The following is a 16,095-nucleotide window of genomic DNA, read 5'->3' on the forward strand; positions in this document are numbered from 1 at the left end:
CACACACACACACACACACACACACACACACACACACACAATTTGCTGCTGGCTCGGCAGAGGTAACCTTAGAGACTGAAGGCCAAAAATGGGGCTATGAGTGGAGCATATACCCCAAAGGGATTCCAAGTGAACACAAACAAACACACACACACACACACACACACACACACACACACACACACAGCATTTTGCTCTTTTCTGTGACGATCAGCAATTTTGTGTGATCCCTTTGGTCTCCTACAGTCCGAAGGTGCTGCCACTCAACAGATCAGAGCACCAGCTTCCCTCAGGGCACTCAGCGGACGGTTCATGATTTCTGAACGTGTGGCTGCCCTCTGCTCTGCCCCGGTCCATCCAGAGGCTTCACGAAGGGCTCACAGAGTGCACAGTTTCTGCCTCCTGCAGCTGCTTTAACATGAGCTATGACAACCTCGTTCCCCTCAGGGACAGCACAATAACTGTGACATGCTGATGGTCATCAGTTTCTGAGCTTCTTTTACCGACTCTCACAAAACTTCAGCGAGCCGGATTCTTCTGAAAAGCAGCCATTAAAAATAAATGCACCTAGCAAACGCTATACGGGAGCAGTTTTATTTCTTTTGTCATTATGCCAGGTTTTATTCAGATTAATGTGCTTATTAAAAAAAGACATAAAATGGTGATGGCTTCATCTACAGCTGCCTAACATCACGACTTCAACCTTTACATGAGGGCGTGAAAGTCAGTAAGGTAGATGCAGTCAGCGCCCTACCGCACCCACCCACCATCTGCAGACAATGTGGGGCACGTCTTGGCAAAAACAAGCTGCTCTCCAAATTCATTATTTAATACAGAGGTTATGGTCATGGCTTCAAAGATGCTGTGTGCAGCAAGAGGCGTGGGTGAATTGAGAAGCTTCAAAACTCTGTAAAGGTCTTCCAACTCCCAAGGATGAAGATCAGTCTGAAAGTGGGGTTATACAGCCCTGACCAGCTGAGCAGCGTCGGTCCTGGATGGCTGATATGACGCAACCAAAACACGATGAAAGATTCTGTGATAGAGAAACAATTCTGTACACAGGAGTTCAGTTGTGTGCAAGTAAGATGTTTGAGGATAAGAAACACCAGCATCTCCCAACATCGCTTTTATAGCGCTTACGAAGAAAAAAAAAAAGCACTGGAGCAAATTCTCAATTACAAATTGCATTATCAATTTTTAACTGTACATCTTCAATCCAATGAACGTGACAGGAAAAAATGTCCCAGTCCTCAAAATATACAAGAAACAGAAAAGATTTTCTGCTTACTTAAAAATAAAGTGGACTCCACATCCAGCTCAAATATATAATATAGTGAGAATAACGCTTAAAAAAGTCTTAAAAATACAGTGTAGCAAGTAACTGACAACAGGCAAGGGGCAAAAAGTTTGTTTCAGGCAAACTGTGCTTGGCTCCGTCCTCTTTGAGGGCAGTGGGTTTAGAACTCAGTCATCTTCTTGTGTGTGTCAGCCTTCTTGTGAGCTTTCTGGATGGACAGCTCCTGGGCCTTCTGCTGGGCCAGCAGCTGACGGGCTGCTGACAGCTTCTCCTCCAGCTGCTTTACAATGGATGTGTCCCTTTGCACACACAAACAACGACAAACAATAGATTAGGTTTGTGGGTGGAAATGAGGGGACAAGTTGGTTTCACCTGCACACAGTGTCAAACCTGAACTCAACTATTTGCACCTTCTCCCACATTTCAGTTTTTTTTTTATTACCACTATCCTCTTGTCTTGTTTGAGGTCAGTTCCCAGTCTTTGCTGAACTCAGATTAAAACGCAGTGAACTGTCAAACTGGGTACTGACCTGCCCGCTTTCCTGCTGAGCGACTCGGTCAATTTCTGAATCTCCCTCTCTGTCTGGGACACCCTCTCGGCAGCCTGGAACAGCTTCACATTCAGATTGCGCTTGGTGCTCTTCCCTCCCCTGTAAGCCTCCACCCCAGTCGGTGCCGTTGACGCGGGAGCACCGCCATCAGAGTGATCAGTGCTCCTGCCTGCAAGCTTGTGGTTGAGAAAGTCAAAGACGGTGGGGCGGTTTCCAGAGGCGGCCCGAGGCTTTCTGAGTTTCTTTGGGCGCGCCATTACTTCGCCATTGTTTGCGGTCTTGCTCTGTGTGTGTCTCTGTGTCAACTCAGCACACTGGTCCAGAGAGTTACCTTTGGGTAGGACCACCGCCATCACTGGCTCTACCCGCCCCTCCTGCATCTTTCCTAATCCTGAGGACACAAAGGACATGCGCAATTATTATTAGAAGCAAACCAATTGGCAAAGGTCCAGCTGTAATGTTGTAGTACTGTACGAAAATATTAGGTATCACACCACTACAGTTGCATACTTCACACCAAATAGTAAGACTGAACATAAATAAGACATTAAAGATGCTTTGACAGATTTTATTTCCTATTTGCTTTAGGCTGTACAGTTTAAAGTGAGCAGTGAGAGTCTGGCTATACTTTGATATTGGACATGAGCAAGCTTGTCCTCCGATATGACTCATGTTCATACTTAGCCGCAGGTGGCAGCCACATAGCAGAGCTCAGAGCCACTCAAAATCTAAAACTAGAGCTTTGGTCAAGGACAGGCGCAGAGGCTGAGGGATTTCAGAAACCTAACAGAGCAGGGTGTGTTTAAAGCAGTGGAAACCTTGGGGCGACCTATAAAACCCTAGTCGGCCCTGACATGCACTGGAAGAGATGTGACACTGTCATATTGTGTTGCAAATTTGATTAAAGCCTTTGAGATACAATTTCATGTCAACAACATGAAAAATAAACAGATTACAATATTTAAGATGCCCACTGGCACTGACTGTACAGTTACACTTACCTTTCCCATATTCGTAGCCCATTTTGAGCATCAGTTTGGAGCCGATGCCTCTGGTATGTGCCTCCCAGCCACCAAAATTCAACATACCTGTGGATTCTACAGCCATAACTGTAAAGTTACATGGAAATTAGGAGTAGTTAGTAAGAAATAAATAGTTTGACCTTTTATTGGTTTTTATGGAGGAGAAATCTATTAACTTAATGGGGCTTAAAATAGATCAATGTCTTAACTCAAGCCTCACAGTGTATGTATTGTAAAGTTACAAATACTGACATGCGAATCACAACATTTCAGTGATTCAAACACACCTTTTGCATATGCCACGTCATCTCTGTCCCCCAAGTCCTCCGGGTCAGAGTCAGAGCACAGTGCGTCGTCTTCTCTCAGAGGCGGTATAATGCAGTCGGCCTCAAACACAGCATCTTTCAGCAGCAGTGAGTCAAACTTCACAGTGTAGAAGCCATTTTCTATTTCTGTAGTGAGAGAAAGCATTGGAGTAGGAAAAAGCTGCAATCTTGGATAATTTCATGTTTCTCAGCAAATGCTTAGTTAGGTTTATTGCAAAATTATGAAATACATAAAGTGAGAACGACTGGAATACCTGTGATTTTTGCTGGATACCAAATGCCATCCTCATGGCGCGCCAAGCAGGATGAGCCTTCTTTAATATTAGTGAGGTCACACTCCAAGAACTCTCTGAGCTCAGACACATACACCACTTCGCCATGTGAAAACCTAGAGTAGAGGAAAAATGTCTTTGAAAGAACACAACATATGTCTGCATTATGGACGCTTTCTAAAGCTGCGAGCAGGAAACATGTACATAAGGTGGATAAATGGTGACACCTGCTGGACGATATCTGCTATTACAACAAAAGACTCATACAGCAGCCACAATAGCTTCATTTTTAACAACATTTAACAAATTTACAGTGGGATTTACCTGCAATTTCCCTCAAAGCGGCATTTGTCCTCCAGGTAAAACGGGCAGGGCTTCATAGACTTCTGGGTGGGGTACACATACAGCACTCTCACTTGTGCCTCTTCTCCATCTGGGGGTTCTGCTCCCACCACCATCGCGTTGTGATATTCCAGTGTTCCCCATGCTGTCCGGTAGGGCGCTCGTACTTTGCTACCACTAAGATCATCATCTTCTACTTCCTCCTCCTCCTCCTCGTCTCCATCCTCTTCGCCATCTTCTAGCCCACCATCCCCCTCCTTGTCCATGTCTCTTGTATCAGAGGTGCTACCAGAAGACTCCCCCATTTCAGAGTAAAAAGCAGCAAACTCGGCATCCAGACCACTGACAGTAGCTTCCTCTGAGGCGTTTGCCTGCAGGTCACAGCTGTCATGCAGGCTGGCCAGAAGCCTGCTCTTTTTGACTGACTCCAGACTGGCCTCAGTGAGCTCTATCAGCTGACAAAGGTCCTCCTTTAGTTTGACGAGGTCTGACTCCTGGGAGGGGTCCAGGCCAGCTGACAGAGCCATCTCCACCTGCTGCAGCTGGGCTCCATAGGCAGCGATGGCTGCATTAAGGGTTTCTTCATCCATACTGACACCTTGGATCAGATAGTTTGAGAAGAGACAACATCAAGGTCCCAGGACACCTGAGAAAAAAATCCAAAGTGGAGTCAGGAGTCATAAAAAAAACAAAATAATAAAGCTCCTGTATGTTAACTATCCACTTTATCCAAAAGGATCATTTAACCTAGCCATGAATGCTAGCTACAAAACAGAGCAAGTCTATGCTAAATGTTGGCGGCCTTTAAGCTAACTTTAACTGTAAATTAGAGTGATCCCGTTGTTACCTTCGCAATCAGACTTGCTGCCTAAAACCCACTGCAGCGACTAAAACCGTTAAAGTCATGAAAACATGCACTATATTCAGGAAATTAGGTATTGAAACATAGAGGTACTACAGCACCACAACCACAACATGAACCGGCTCAACGTCAAGTCAGCACATGAATGAACTACGGCTTTCCCCTGTAAAGGTTTTTCAAAATAAAACAAAAAATGGTAGCGTTGTGATCAAATTGTAAAAAGGCCGTTAAACTATTTTTATGATTAATTATCAAACGGCTAATTGGAATAATTTGCTGCTACATGGTGCTTCGTCCTTAAACGTGTTGCCAACTAATTCTTCTCCTAATTTTCTTTTCGTACAAAGAATATTTTATTTTGAAGACATCACCAAAGGCGAAAGGGGTTTTACCACGTCAAATGTGTGCGTCATTGGCGCAGCATTATGACGTTGCTTCAAGTCGCGTCCGCTAACTTCACGTTAAGTTACTCGTGTATGTGCGTATTTTTATTAGTTTTATCTTTAAAATTAAACTCCTCTATGGGGTCATTGTTCTGCGGGGCGCAGCCTCCTACAGGTACTGGTGTGAGGTACGTGTTGGCTCCGTAACAGCAGCTTCTATAAGCTTCTTTAGCGTTGACATTTGTTTTTACTTTGCGGCACCTTGTAGAGCAAGTGAGTAATAAACAGTGAGTAATCAACAGTGAATAGTAATAATAACAATAACAGTAAGACCTGAAAATGTTAGTGCGCTTATGTTGTATTTTCCCTAATATACAACAGTGTTATTTGTTTTAGGAATAAATAAACGTGTTGCCAAAGACTTGTTTGTAACCAGTCAAATAAAAATAATATATAGTAAGACTTTCACTGAATAAAGCCTTCATATATTAAAAGCCTTTCTAAACAACTGATTCTGATATTCATAACAAACACATCATAATTATAGTTTCCTCTAACAGAATATGAAAACCTAGGAGTATGTCTTAACTCACATTTCCTATTTTGCTATTTTTCAAATTTTCTTCCTGCAGTGATTGTTGCTGTGATGTCTCCAATTATGGCTCAGATTACTGATCCAAAGATCGCCTTTGCCTACCTGCGTCCCGCCTGCGTCCTGCTCACGCGAGAGCCCACTGTGAGCAACGTAGAGACACTTAGTGCCCAGCTGAGGGAGGTCAATGATGCCACATTGCAGCAGCTCCAGGAGTATGTGCTCTTTCCACTACGATTTGTCCTTAAAGTTCCTGGACCCAAGAAGGAGAAAATGGTCCAGGCTGTGGCTGAGGCCTTGCGACACATCTTGCAGACCACTTGTATTCAGTCCTGGGAGACACTCCGTGACCTTCTCACTGAGCTCTGCCTCTGCCTCTGCTCTCCAACCGATCCTGGAAAACCTGCAGAAACATCTGAAGAGCTGAAACTTGCTCTGCTGAAGTGTCTGGATGCCCTGTTACACGCTGCTTATGGTGATATAGTCTTCAAGCTTTTTGAGCCCATCATGCTGCCTGGACTGGGAACTGCCATTTCACTGCTCCTGGCTTTAGGAGAAATTGAAAAGTCTCGAGAAATACAGGCAACAGCCTTGAAGTGCCTCCAGGCTCTGACTTTGCAGTGTGATTGCACTGAGGTGCACGTGGTGCTATCTTTGGAGGATCGATGTGCTATGGGCAGTACTATGGCGTCATTCTTACCCGGAATCACTACAGTTGTGACCAGGATCATTACTGGAGATCTGAGACAAGGCCATATGGTCATAGTCACAGCCATCAAGGTACGGTATTAACAGTCTCCATGACTTAATAAATTAATTAGTCATTGTTTATTTTATATCTACAGGTACACATATACATGACTTCTGCTATATCATTACTTTTTTTTCCCTCTTGTCATCATTCAGGTATGGTCCAGGACTGTGGGACTTGTTATGGAAGACAGCCAACTTCAGGCAAAGGAGCCCTACAAGAGCCCCTCGCCAGACCTGGGGAAGATTGCACAGCTGATGGTCCGTCGCACACAAGACTGGGTGAAGAGTACAGCAGGAAAACTGGCTGTGCTGCTGAACAAGATCATCTCCTGCACTTCTGCCCATCAGCACTGGAGGGTTCGGCTAGAGATGGTGGAGCTGGCTGACCACCTGCTGGCCAGGTGTAGCCAGTCACTGGGACAGTGTGTGGGCCCACTGCTGGAATCACTGGTGGCAGCAGTCAACGATGAGGAACCAAGAGTCAGAGAGAGGTTCTCTATTTTTCTGACATTATTGTGTGATCAAACAACAGGCTCTGATTGAAAGTAATGCTTATTTTAAGTAATGCTTTCTCCCCTTTAGATGTGCGGTTGCTCTCCATTCAGTGTCACAAATGAATCAGAGCAGCGGCTGCAGTAATAATCCTACGGAAGGCAGCATCAGTCAGACATTCACTGACGTGCTTTCAGAGAATCTCCACTCTTTGGCCACATCCCTGCCCAGGCTCATGAGGACATCTGCTGACCAGAAGAAGCTGTTTGTCCTGAATGTGTTTCTGGGCTACTTAAAACTCCTGGGATCACGTGTTTCTGTGGTTCTGAACTCATCTGCACATCTGGAGAGGATTTCTAAAGCCTTGATGCAGGTGATGTTTACAGTCATGGTGCTACAATTCTTGATGTACTTGCTACAGTATTTGCTGCAATTTTTTAGGTATATGCTATCTGCTTTCTCTTCTAGATAATTACATACCTAGATATTATATATAATAACTGAATTAATTAATATAATATTAATTAAGTACAGTATTCAAATACTGTAATATAATATTTCCTAATTGCTTAATACAAACACACCTGTTTTTGCAGGTGCTGGAGCTTGATCTGATGGATGTTCGCATTGTAGAAGAAAGAAGTTACTCTTCAACAATAGAAGCTGGCTCATCCTCTCATGACGTCTCCACTGCTCACATGCAGAGGAAACATTTCCTCTATTTTACTGATGACAAAATCTTCTCTGTGCTCATGGAGATTTGTCGAACATTAGGTATTATGGATGTACAATAATAACACTATGTTCAATCAAAAATGTCATAGATGCTGAGAACCCATGCTTTCCCTCTTTTTCTCTTTAGGTTACTATGGCAGTATTTACCTGCTGACTGATCACTTTCTGGATCTGTACCGCCAGTCGTCTGCATACAGAAAGCAGGCTGCCATGGTGCTCAATGAGATTGTCAGAGGTGCTGCAGGCATCGATTTGGCAACACAGGATCAAGGCTTGGAGGGTGAAGCTTGGGGATGCTCTGTGACCAAGGAAGACCTTAAAGCATCCATAGTGTCTGTCATGGAAGAATACACCAGTCTGAACAACTGGCATTTAATGACTGTCAGTGAGGAAACTGATTGGGACCGGCAGGACCAGCAGGTGAGCAGTTGCAAAAAATAAATCATAGAGTTATTAATTTCTACTAAGATGTAAAATTATTTTCCTGCATTTTGCTCCATATTGTCCTTTTCTCTCTTTAGCTGCTCAGCCCACCAAGGCTCTTCTCCCTAACCAACAGCGACGTCAGCAGCACTAATGCAAACTTCCTCCAAGTGGCTCCTTCTTCATTTGACTCCCTGTCCGCCGCATCAACGGCCTCCACCGTCCACCAGCTCAACAGTAACATCTGGCAGCTGTGCATCCAACTTGAGGGCATCGCCTGCTTCGCGCAGGCCTTGGGGCGTGACTTTTGTCCACTCTTGATGACATCTCTGTACGCTGTTCTGGAGAAAGCTGGGGAGGAGACTCTGCTAGTCAGCCAGTCAGCACTGGGCTCTATGTGGGAGATCAGTAAAGCTTGTGGCTACAGCTCCCTGAAGGAGCTGATTAATGAGAATTCGGACTACTTGCTCAATGACATCTCCCTCAATTTGCAGAGGCTCAGCCAGCATCCACAGGTGGGTGTAATGTAGAATGTTGTTAGAATCCATTAGAATATAGGTGTTTTATCGTAGGACATTTAATATAAATGCAGTCAGATTTTCAGGGGAGTGGCTAAACATGCATGTATCATATTTCTTTCTTGTTGGCCAGGCTCCACAGGTATTGACAGTGATGTTGATGCACTCTGACCGTAGCCTGCTGCCCCTGGTCGGGGACGTTGTTCAGGACATACTGATGGCTCTGGACATCAGCTACATCCACACAGCTGCCCTTTTCTGCTCTGTGCTCCACACACTTATGAAGGCACTGGGTGAGCTTTAAGACTGATGTTGACTTGTTTATCACATTGAAGCTTCATCACTTTCAATTAGTTTGTTTTATATCATTTAAATAATTTGTGTATATTGTGAAAATGGCTCTAAAGCATCAACTCAAATTAGCTGTTAAAGCTCATTAATAATTTAATATTCTCCTGAATGTCAAATTTTATTGGTTGTACTTGTGTGGAATTGATGTAGAAAATGAATGACACTGTAAAAATCCAAGAAATTTATTTGTTATTTCTCTTCCCCATTAGCGAGGTGGTTTCCCTCATCCTGTAGTAGGTCCAGTGAGAGAATCAAATCCAAGCAGCCCTCAATTGACCTGGAAAACCTCAACATCTCTGAATTCCTGCGGAATTACTGTAAACAGAAAGAGCTGGCAGAGGGCATCGGAATAGAGGAGAACGACACAGACGACCTTGGTAACCTTCTTGTCAGGCAGACATTACACAATGAAGTGCAGGTTGTACTGATTTAGTTCATAAGAAATACCAATAGGAAACACCTGAAGTAGAGAATAGTCTTCAGCCATAACACCAAAGTGTGGATAGGGTGCTCAGTCATCAACTAATCTTTCCCCCTTTACTTATTCTGTCTCTTTCAGAGGTTCCTCCTCCCTCTGAGTGCGAGGATATTGATGATATTGGTGGTCCTGATGTAAAAGAAGAGCTTCCCTTCCACCTCAGCATCACTAAAGATGTTATGGAGCGTTGCATTCACCTACTGTCCAACCCCAGCCTCAGGCTCCGACTCAAGGTCCGATATCCTATTAGGAGGAATAGGAACAATCCTACTGAACTGCTTGGAAACTATTAACTATCGCATAAATAATGTAGAAAGAAATTACACTTGCCTCAACACTTACTGACCAGTAATCCCTTTGGATTACTGTAATAACAGTATCTTCCTGCAGTTCATTATTCTCTGTTAACCAGATGGCTTCTCAAGGTTGTCTACATGCGTGAATGTCTACTACATCTGTCTGAAATGCTGTGTCTTAAGGTGCTGGATGTGCTGGAGCTGTGCGTGTGCGTCCTGAGTGAGAAGGAAAATGAACTTCTCCCTATGGCCCATCGCTGCTGGCCTGCTCTCCTACAGAGGCTCACAGCTGATGACCCCTTAGCTGTGCTCAGATCGTTTAAGGTTTGTAAAAACAAGCATTTTTATTTTGTGATAAAGTGCACACAAGGTTTATTAAATAGCTTATGCTTTAAAATGTGCATTGACTTAATCAAAGGTTATGGTCTAAAACATGCACAGTGAGGATGGATATACATGAGCTTGTGCCCTGATGGGCAGATGTGATAAATGGAGATGAAATTGATTCATTAGGCGTCTGATCAAATTACAGGCGTCAACCGATTTAACATGTCACTCTAAAATAGTTTATGTCAATCCTGATGTTTTCATTTTCTATGATGCATTGGCTAAACTGGTAATCTTACTCAATCGCGGCCACATTTCAAACAACTTGTTGTATGCTAACACTACATGCTGGGCCTCTGTGCCAGGTGCTGTGTACACTGGGTGAAACATGCGGTGACTTCCTGAGGAGAAGAGTTTCTAAAGAGGTTCTTCCTAAACTGAGCTTGTCGCTGGCTCGACAGGCTCCGGTCAGTGCCAAGGCTGGACCCGTTTACTCACATACCCTGGCCTACAAGCTGCAGCTGGCTGTACTGCAGGGCCTGGGCTCACTGTGCCAGAGACTGGAGCTGGGTAAGAAAACGCAAACACGCAAAAAAAAGCAAGTGAAGAATTTTACACCATCTAATTTCAGGAGGATATTGAGGGTTAGAGCCCAAACACTGAACAAACCATAGGGCTAAGACTTTGAAATAGAGCTCAGAGTGTCGCCATAGTAACTCGTATCCACCAGATGGCATGATTGGATAGTAGTGAAAGCTGGTGGTGCTGGTGTGTGCCATCCATGGATGCATCTTGAAATTCTGATTGTGTAAACTAATTATTAGAAGCATCTATTTATAGATGACTTTGATGAATATTTTTTCAATTTAGTAGTTACATTTAAATCAAAACTACCAACCAAGTGTGGGCTTCATCTGTATGTCTCTATTATGTTATCCTGATGTCTTACATAATTCTCTTCAACATTAAATAATATTAAAGACCCTACAGGGGGTCAGATATATGGCTTATTCTTTGTAAAATTTAAAACACTGTCTAATGAATTTAAGAGAGCAAACATCTGGATCAAAATCACACTTTAGTGGTGACTCAAGTTTCCCTCCATCGCCACAAAAAAGCAGTAACTCCTCTGGTCCCCGGCACAGCGGGATGTGGAAGTTGTAGATAGGGTGAGCCTCGCACACATCGCACCCTCCTGCTGAAGCTCATCACTGACAGATGAAAAGTTAGCAGCTGGTGACACCATGTGTCACAGAGATAGCAGGGCTGTCTGCAGCACTCCCCAGGCCAACTAAAGAAAGAGCAGTGGCAAGAACAGAAGCAACAGAAAATTGAAACTGAGGAAAAAATGGTAAGAGCCCTTTTTAAGAAATCTGATTTTAAAAAATGCACGAATATTCTTTTACTGAACAAGATGTGAAGCACATCTTCATCACCAGAAGATCTTGTTTACTATAAACAGTAATTATACTGTGCCTGCTAGAGGAGAGATGTGTGGGCATATAAAATATCTCCTAAACTCAGAATAAACACAGCTGAGAATATTACTAAGCTTTTAAGCTTTCACTTTCCAACCTCTCTTCATCATCACACTCTTTATTCGGTGTCTGTGATTTTACCCTTAACACCACCACAAATGAGGTGGAAACAAAGGTGAGAACAGCAGCACTCAGGCCAGAGGAAATGTTACTTTGTCTTATTGTTTAGCTATTTTACAGTTACAGTAAATTCTTACTATTTCTCCTAGTTTCCATGAATTTTTAGATGTTCGACCTCTGTCCCTCATCAGAATTTTGTTGTGCAGAATTTAAATTCTTTATTGTTCCTATAGCAGGATAAGCATTCTAGATGAACTGACATTACTGTACATAATTACAGTAACCCCTCTGTTCTTTTGTACATTTTGCCACATTTTGCATCGTTTAGGAAAACGCTGTGGTCACCAACTAATTGCTGAGGTCAGGGATGTGGCAGCATTAGTACACTGAAGAGCTAAACACACATTTTTTTTTGACGTTCCTCAGTTTATTAGCTGTCTTAGTTCAAGAACAAAGATCTATTTAACAGACAGATTTAACTTCAGCATGTGCTGCACAGTCGTGAGCTGGTACGTGTTTTTTTTTTTTTTGTTTGTTTTTTTTTTAAATGTCACAGGACTGGTGGTCACTCAGGTTTGCATATTTACTTTTCTAGAAATCTCTGCATTAACTTGCAAACTGGGGATGCGCGTTTCTGTCAGTCAGGATTCAACATTAACAGAGCATTATTTCAAAGCATTATCAAAGAAAATGCTCGTGTCGCGTAAAAGGAAACAGACTTTAGCACACTTTAAAGCTCCTCTCTCTGATTCCCCCGACGGACACTTGATGCTGGTCTCCTTTCATGTCAGAAGGGCAGAAACCAGGAGCGGAAGATGGAGAGAATGTGAGAGAGCAGGAGAGGAACAGTCAGTGGCTGCAGTCGTACTCATGTGAATACCGATTTGGCTACAGCTTACCTCTGGGATGCCTGCAGCAAGCCAATTACCAAGCCTCAGTCACAGAGGAAGCCAGAAACACAGATTGACTGAAGCAAATAATACATTGCGGCTCCAATTCTAGCTTCAGCTCCAATTCTCCCTGTTATTCTTTTACCACCAAATCTAACAGGCTTGCTCCTGTCCTCTTTAGTATTTCTCACTTTCCTTCTCCCCTTCAAGCACCTCGATTCTACAAAAGACTACAGGCGATGAGTGCAGCACCAGAAATGGAGGAAGAAAGGGGATAAAAGCAGTTGCTAAATAATCCCGTTTAACTCTGAATGTGCACTGCTGCTTTTATTCTTGACACAGCGAGCAGGCCTGGTTCAAGCCATGTGTGGGTTGAATTGGCAAATAGAGTAAGCAGAGAGGGAGATAGACATGTTTTGAAATGAGGCTTGAAAGGCAGCCCAGTTTGCAGCTTAGGGAATTGCTGATCGTCTACTGGGAGGGATGGAGAGAGAGCGAGAGCGTGACAGAGAGCGATAGGTAAAGGCATTGAAAGAGTGGAAAGAAGTCTAGCGGAGAGAGGGAGCAGGAGGTGGCAAGGTTATGGAAGGTGCAGTCGGTGAAGGGGAGAAGGAGAACAAAGGCAGGTGCGCACATAAAACTGCAGGAAGTGGGGAAAAAAGATGAAGAGAATGGAAAGCGAGAGAGTCCTTTTCACACACATCCTCTCCTCAAAGGGGGAAGAGTGGATGTGTGAAATCCAGAGATGTGGAAACAGCCTGCTGTGAAATTTTTCCTCAGCCGTCTCAGCAGTTTCTCGCAACTCATTAGGAGTTAGAAAAGATAAAGTCCCGGCACGATTTCATCTTCTTTCATCTTCTTCTCTTACCTCTTTTATCCCAGTTCCTCCCATCTTTCAAATCTACCACCTTTAAACGCCTCGCATGGTGGGAACTGATTATATCTGCTGTTTGTTTGATCAGTTACATTCAAGGATTGTATCGTGCATACAGATTACAAATGAAAAACAAAACACTTGTGATATTCTTCTCATTTGTGTTTCTGTGATTTATTCTGATCTACTGGCAAACACAGTGTGTTTAAAACAACCATTAACAAATATGTTGAGCTTCACAAGAGGGATGAAGTTGACGTCCTGTGTTTGGTTTTCTCAGGTGAAGAGGATCTGGATGCTGTTTGTGAAGCCTGTCTGCCCTACCTGAGCTGCAGACAACCCATCAAACTGCAAGAAGCATGTCTAAGGTACAGTAACACAGTATGGTACTGTTATATACATAAAACCTGTCTTATAAAACAAATGAATCGCGCACTGGTCGCTTGTTGCAGCCTTAGTTATGCTGTGACATGTCGGAAGTGTTCAGTCGCCACGGCTGACAAATCTCCAGCTCCTGACCAGAAAGTAATCCGTCTTTGCTAATGATTGTTTGGTCTGACAGATGGTTTCAGATATTCATCCGCATACAGGAGTAAAACTAGAGAAGCTACGACCAAAGTATGAAGATTTATTTGAATGGATTAGCTACAGCTCAAGTTAACCGATATGGAAATGTACAAGAGCATTAACAAGTTTATTTACAAAATTCATCCAGGAAATACAAACTGAGTTTCTAAGTTAAGAACTAAAAGAAAAGGCTCTAGTCAAAAATGTTGTGATGTCTTTGTTTGAGTTTGTAGTTTGCTTTTCACAAGTTTGTTCATGATAAATGATGGATGGGATTCACTCCATTGATTTTGACAGTTATTTATTTCCTTTACGATCATTCTTGTTCCCACCCTATGAGGCCTGTGCATTTTTATCTGGTTCCTGTTACAAAGTTGATGTTTAAAGCTAACAGTTTTTCCAAGTCTCTTGAAAAAGGGTCATATCGTTTATCATTTACTCCTCTGGTTTTGTTCTCTTTTTTTAAGTTCAGAACTAAAATGCGACTCTAGTCTTATTTAATCTCTAACGATAAAAATTATTTAGCAAAGATTGAACTGTGAAGTTTGGATTTGCAATTGTATGAACATAGATTTATTAAAACTATTGTCTTAAACGTCAGTAACATCTTTTTACTTATAAACTACTATTTTCAACTGTAGCTTAGTAATGAAAACGTTGAAAAAGGCGTTGTTGATTTAGCTTATAGTCACACTGTAGGTCTGCACAGTAAAGCCAGTGAACCTGCTGTGTTCAGCTCAGTCTGTCACTTTGGATTACAGGGTGGTGTTTTTCCATATCATAGATAACAAACACACCCTGGAGCTAATCCTCTTCCCTTGTATCTTTCTCGCTGCAGTGTTTTCCGACACCTAATCCAGGTGGATCCAGACGCCTTTTGGTTTACTCTCAATGAGCTGCACTGCCCGTCCCCCTACATCCCACCCCACCCCGACCTCCTGCCTGTACATCTGAATGGGATGGGCAAGCCAAGAGACGAATACTCGGATAACGTGCTGAAACTGCTGAGGGAAGAGTTCAGTTCAGTCCAGCCGTCCGGCAGCTAATGGGCAGGTGATGAATTGCTTTAGTGGATTGCTGATTGAAGCACTGGTTCTCAACTGTGGGGAAAGGACAGCCTTCACATGCCGAAGGTGACGAGCTTTATGCTTCACTCTTAAAGGAAACACTTTTGTTCCCCACTATCTTGCTTTGAATCATTCATTATCACACTTCAGAATAGTTCTGACACATGCAACCTTTATATGGAATGACATGTGAAAAAGATTTTTTTCCAGCGTGTCAAAGTGATCACAAAACACTCCCACCATTTAGAATGTGTCATGCTGCCGTCAAAATGGGCACCAAGGTTTGATTATGGACCTTGAATCTTGATTGATATGGACAGAAAACATGTCCACAGAGCTGAGCATCTGACATAGAGTTCTTTAATAGATGCTTATAAAGCGGCAGCATTTAGGAAGTTTGGCTTCTTTTGTTAATGTCTACACTCTTAGTCTTATAGAGATACATATTATTTTGAAGTAATAAAACATAAGTTATTATTTCTGTATGTAGTATCCGTAAATGTTAAACTGTTCTGCAAATGTTTTTACAGACAACTCTGTTTGATAAACCAATGACAAATTAATAAAACAGACGTCCATTTTGTTCAAAAGAATCTTTGTTAAATCATCTACACAGAAATGTAGCCTCATGACAGGGAAACTGACCGTTTTGTCATTGTACCCGTTAGCGCTCAGAGCCCTGAAAGGTTCAAAAGATGTTTAAATGAAGGACACAGGAAGCCCCCTCCGTTATCGTGTTAGCCCACTGATGGGAGGACCTCGTTCCTCCCCACCTCATTGCTCCGTAATGAATGTATGAGCCTTCTAGCATGAGGAAACACGCTACAGCAAGCGCGGAGCAGTGCCTCTTTATCTCATCCGGTGCTGTTGCTATTTATCCTGCTGCCAGTGCTGACAATAGCACCATTAGTCATCAGCAGCAATGGGGGGGGGGCTTTGGCAGCACCCATTACGCACAGGCAACCATCTAATATCGTCTTACCTTAATGCACGTGGACACAGAGTACAGGCAACAACGTAAACTGCTGCTAAAGAAATTCTCCTTTGGGTAGAAATGTTTAGTGACTCCAAATGAAAGC

At 43.0% G+C, this 16,095-nt stretch overlaps 2 protein-coding genes across 2 annotated transcripts; one reads left to right on the forward strand and one right to left on the reverse strand.

Annotated features, from left to right (window-relative positions):
• Positions 1 to 580: 580 nt before the first annotated feature.
• zgpat (zinc finger, CCCH-type with G patch domain) lies at positions 581 to 4,817 on the reverse strand. Its single transcript, XM_029157417.3, has 7 exons — positions 4,658 to 4,817; positions 3,793 to 4,456; positions 3,451 to 3,584; positions 3,158 to 3,322; positions 2,850 to 2,957; positions 1,828 to 2,239; positions 581 to 1,596 (listed from the first exon to the last, which is right to left on the reverse strand). Exons 2-7 carry the CDS (start codon positions 4,398 to 4,400, stop codon positions 1,458 to 1,460), a joined length of 1,566 nt encoding a protein of 521 aa, XP_029013250.1. The 5' UTR covers positions 4,401 to 4,456; positions 4,658 to 4,817; the 3' UTR covers positions 581 to 1,457.
• Positions 4,818 to 5,078: 261 nt separating this feature from the next.
• On the forward strand, positions 5,079 to 15,983 carry tti1 (TELO2 interacting protein 1). Its single transcript, XM_029155918.3, has 14 exons — positions 5,079 to 5,243; positions 5,688 to 6,427; positions 6,554 to 6,891; positions 6,983 to 7,265; positions 7,489 to 7,666; positions 7,755 to 8,047; positions 8,149 to 8,565; positions 8,702 to 8,861; positions 9,129 to 9,296; positions 9,479 to 9,630; positions 9,877 to 10,017; positions 10,386 to 10,590; positions 13,663 to 13,750; positions 14,788 to 15,983. The coding sequence occupies exons 2-14, from the start codon at positions 5,702 to 5,704 to the stop codon at positions 14,993 to 14,995; spliced, it is 3,357 nt and encodes a 1,118-aa protein (XP_029011751.1). The 5' UTR covers positions 5,079 to 5,243; positions 5,688 to 5,701; the 3' UTR covers positions 14,996 to 15,983.
• Positions 15,984 to 16,095: the final 112 nt, after the last annotated feature.

This window comes from Betta splendens, chromosome 7, assembly GCF_900634795.4.
Source record: "Betta splendens chromosome 7, fBetSpl5.4, whole genome shotgun sequence".
NCBI classification, from domain to species: Eukaryota; Metazoa; Chordata; class Actinopteri; order Anabantiformes; family Osphronemidae; genus Betta; species Betta splendens.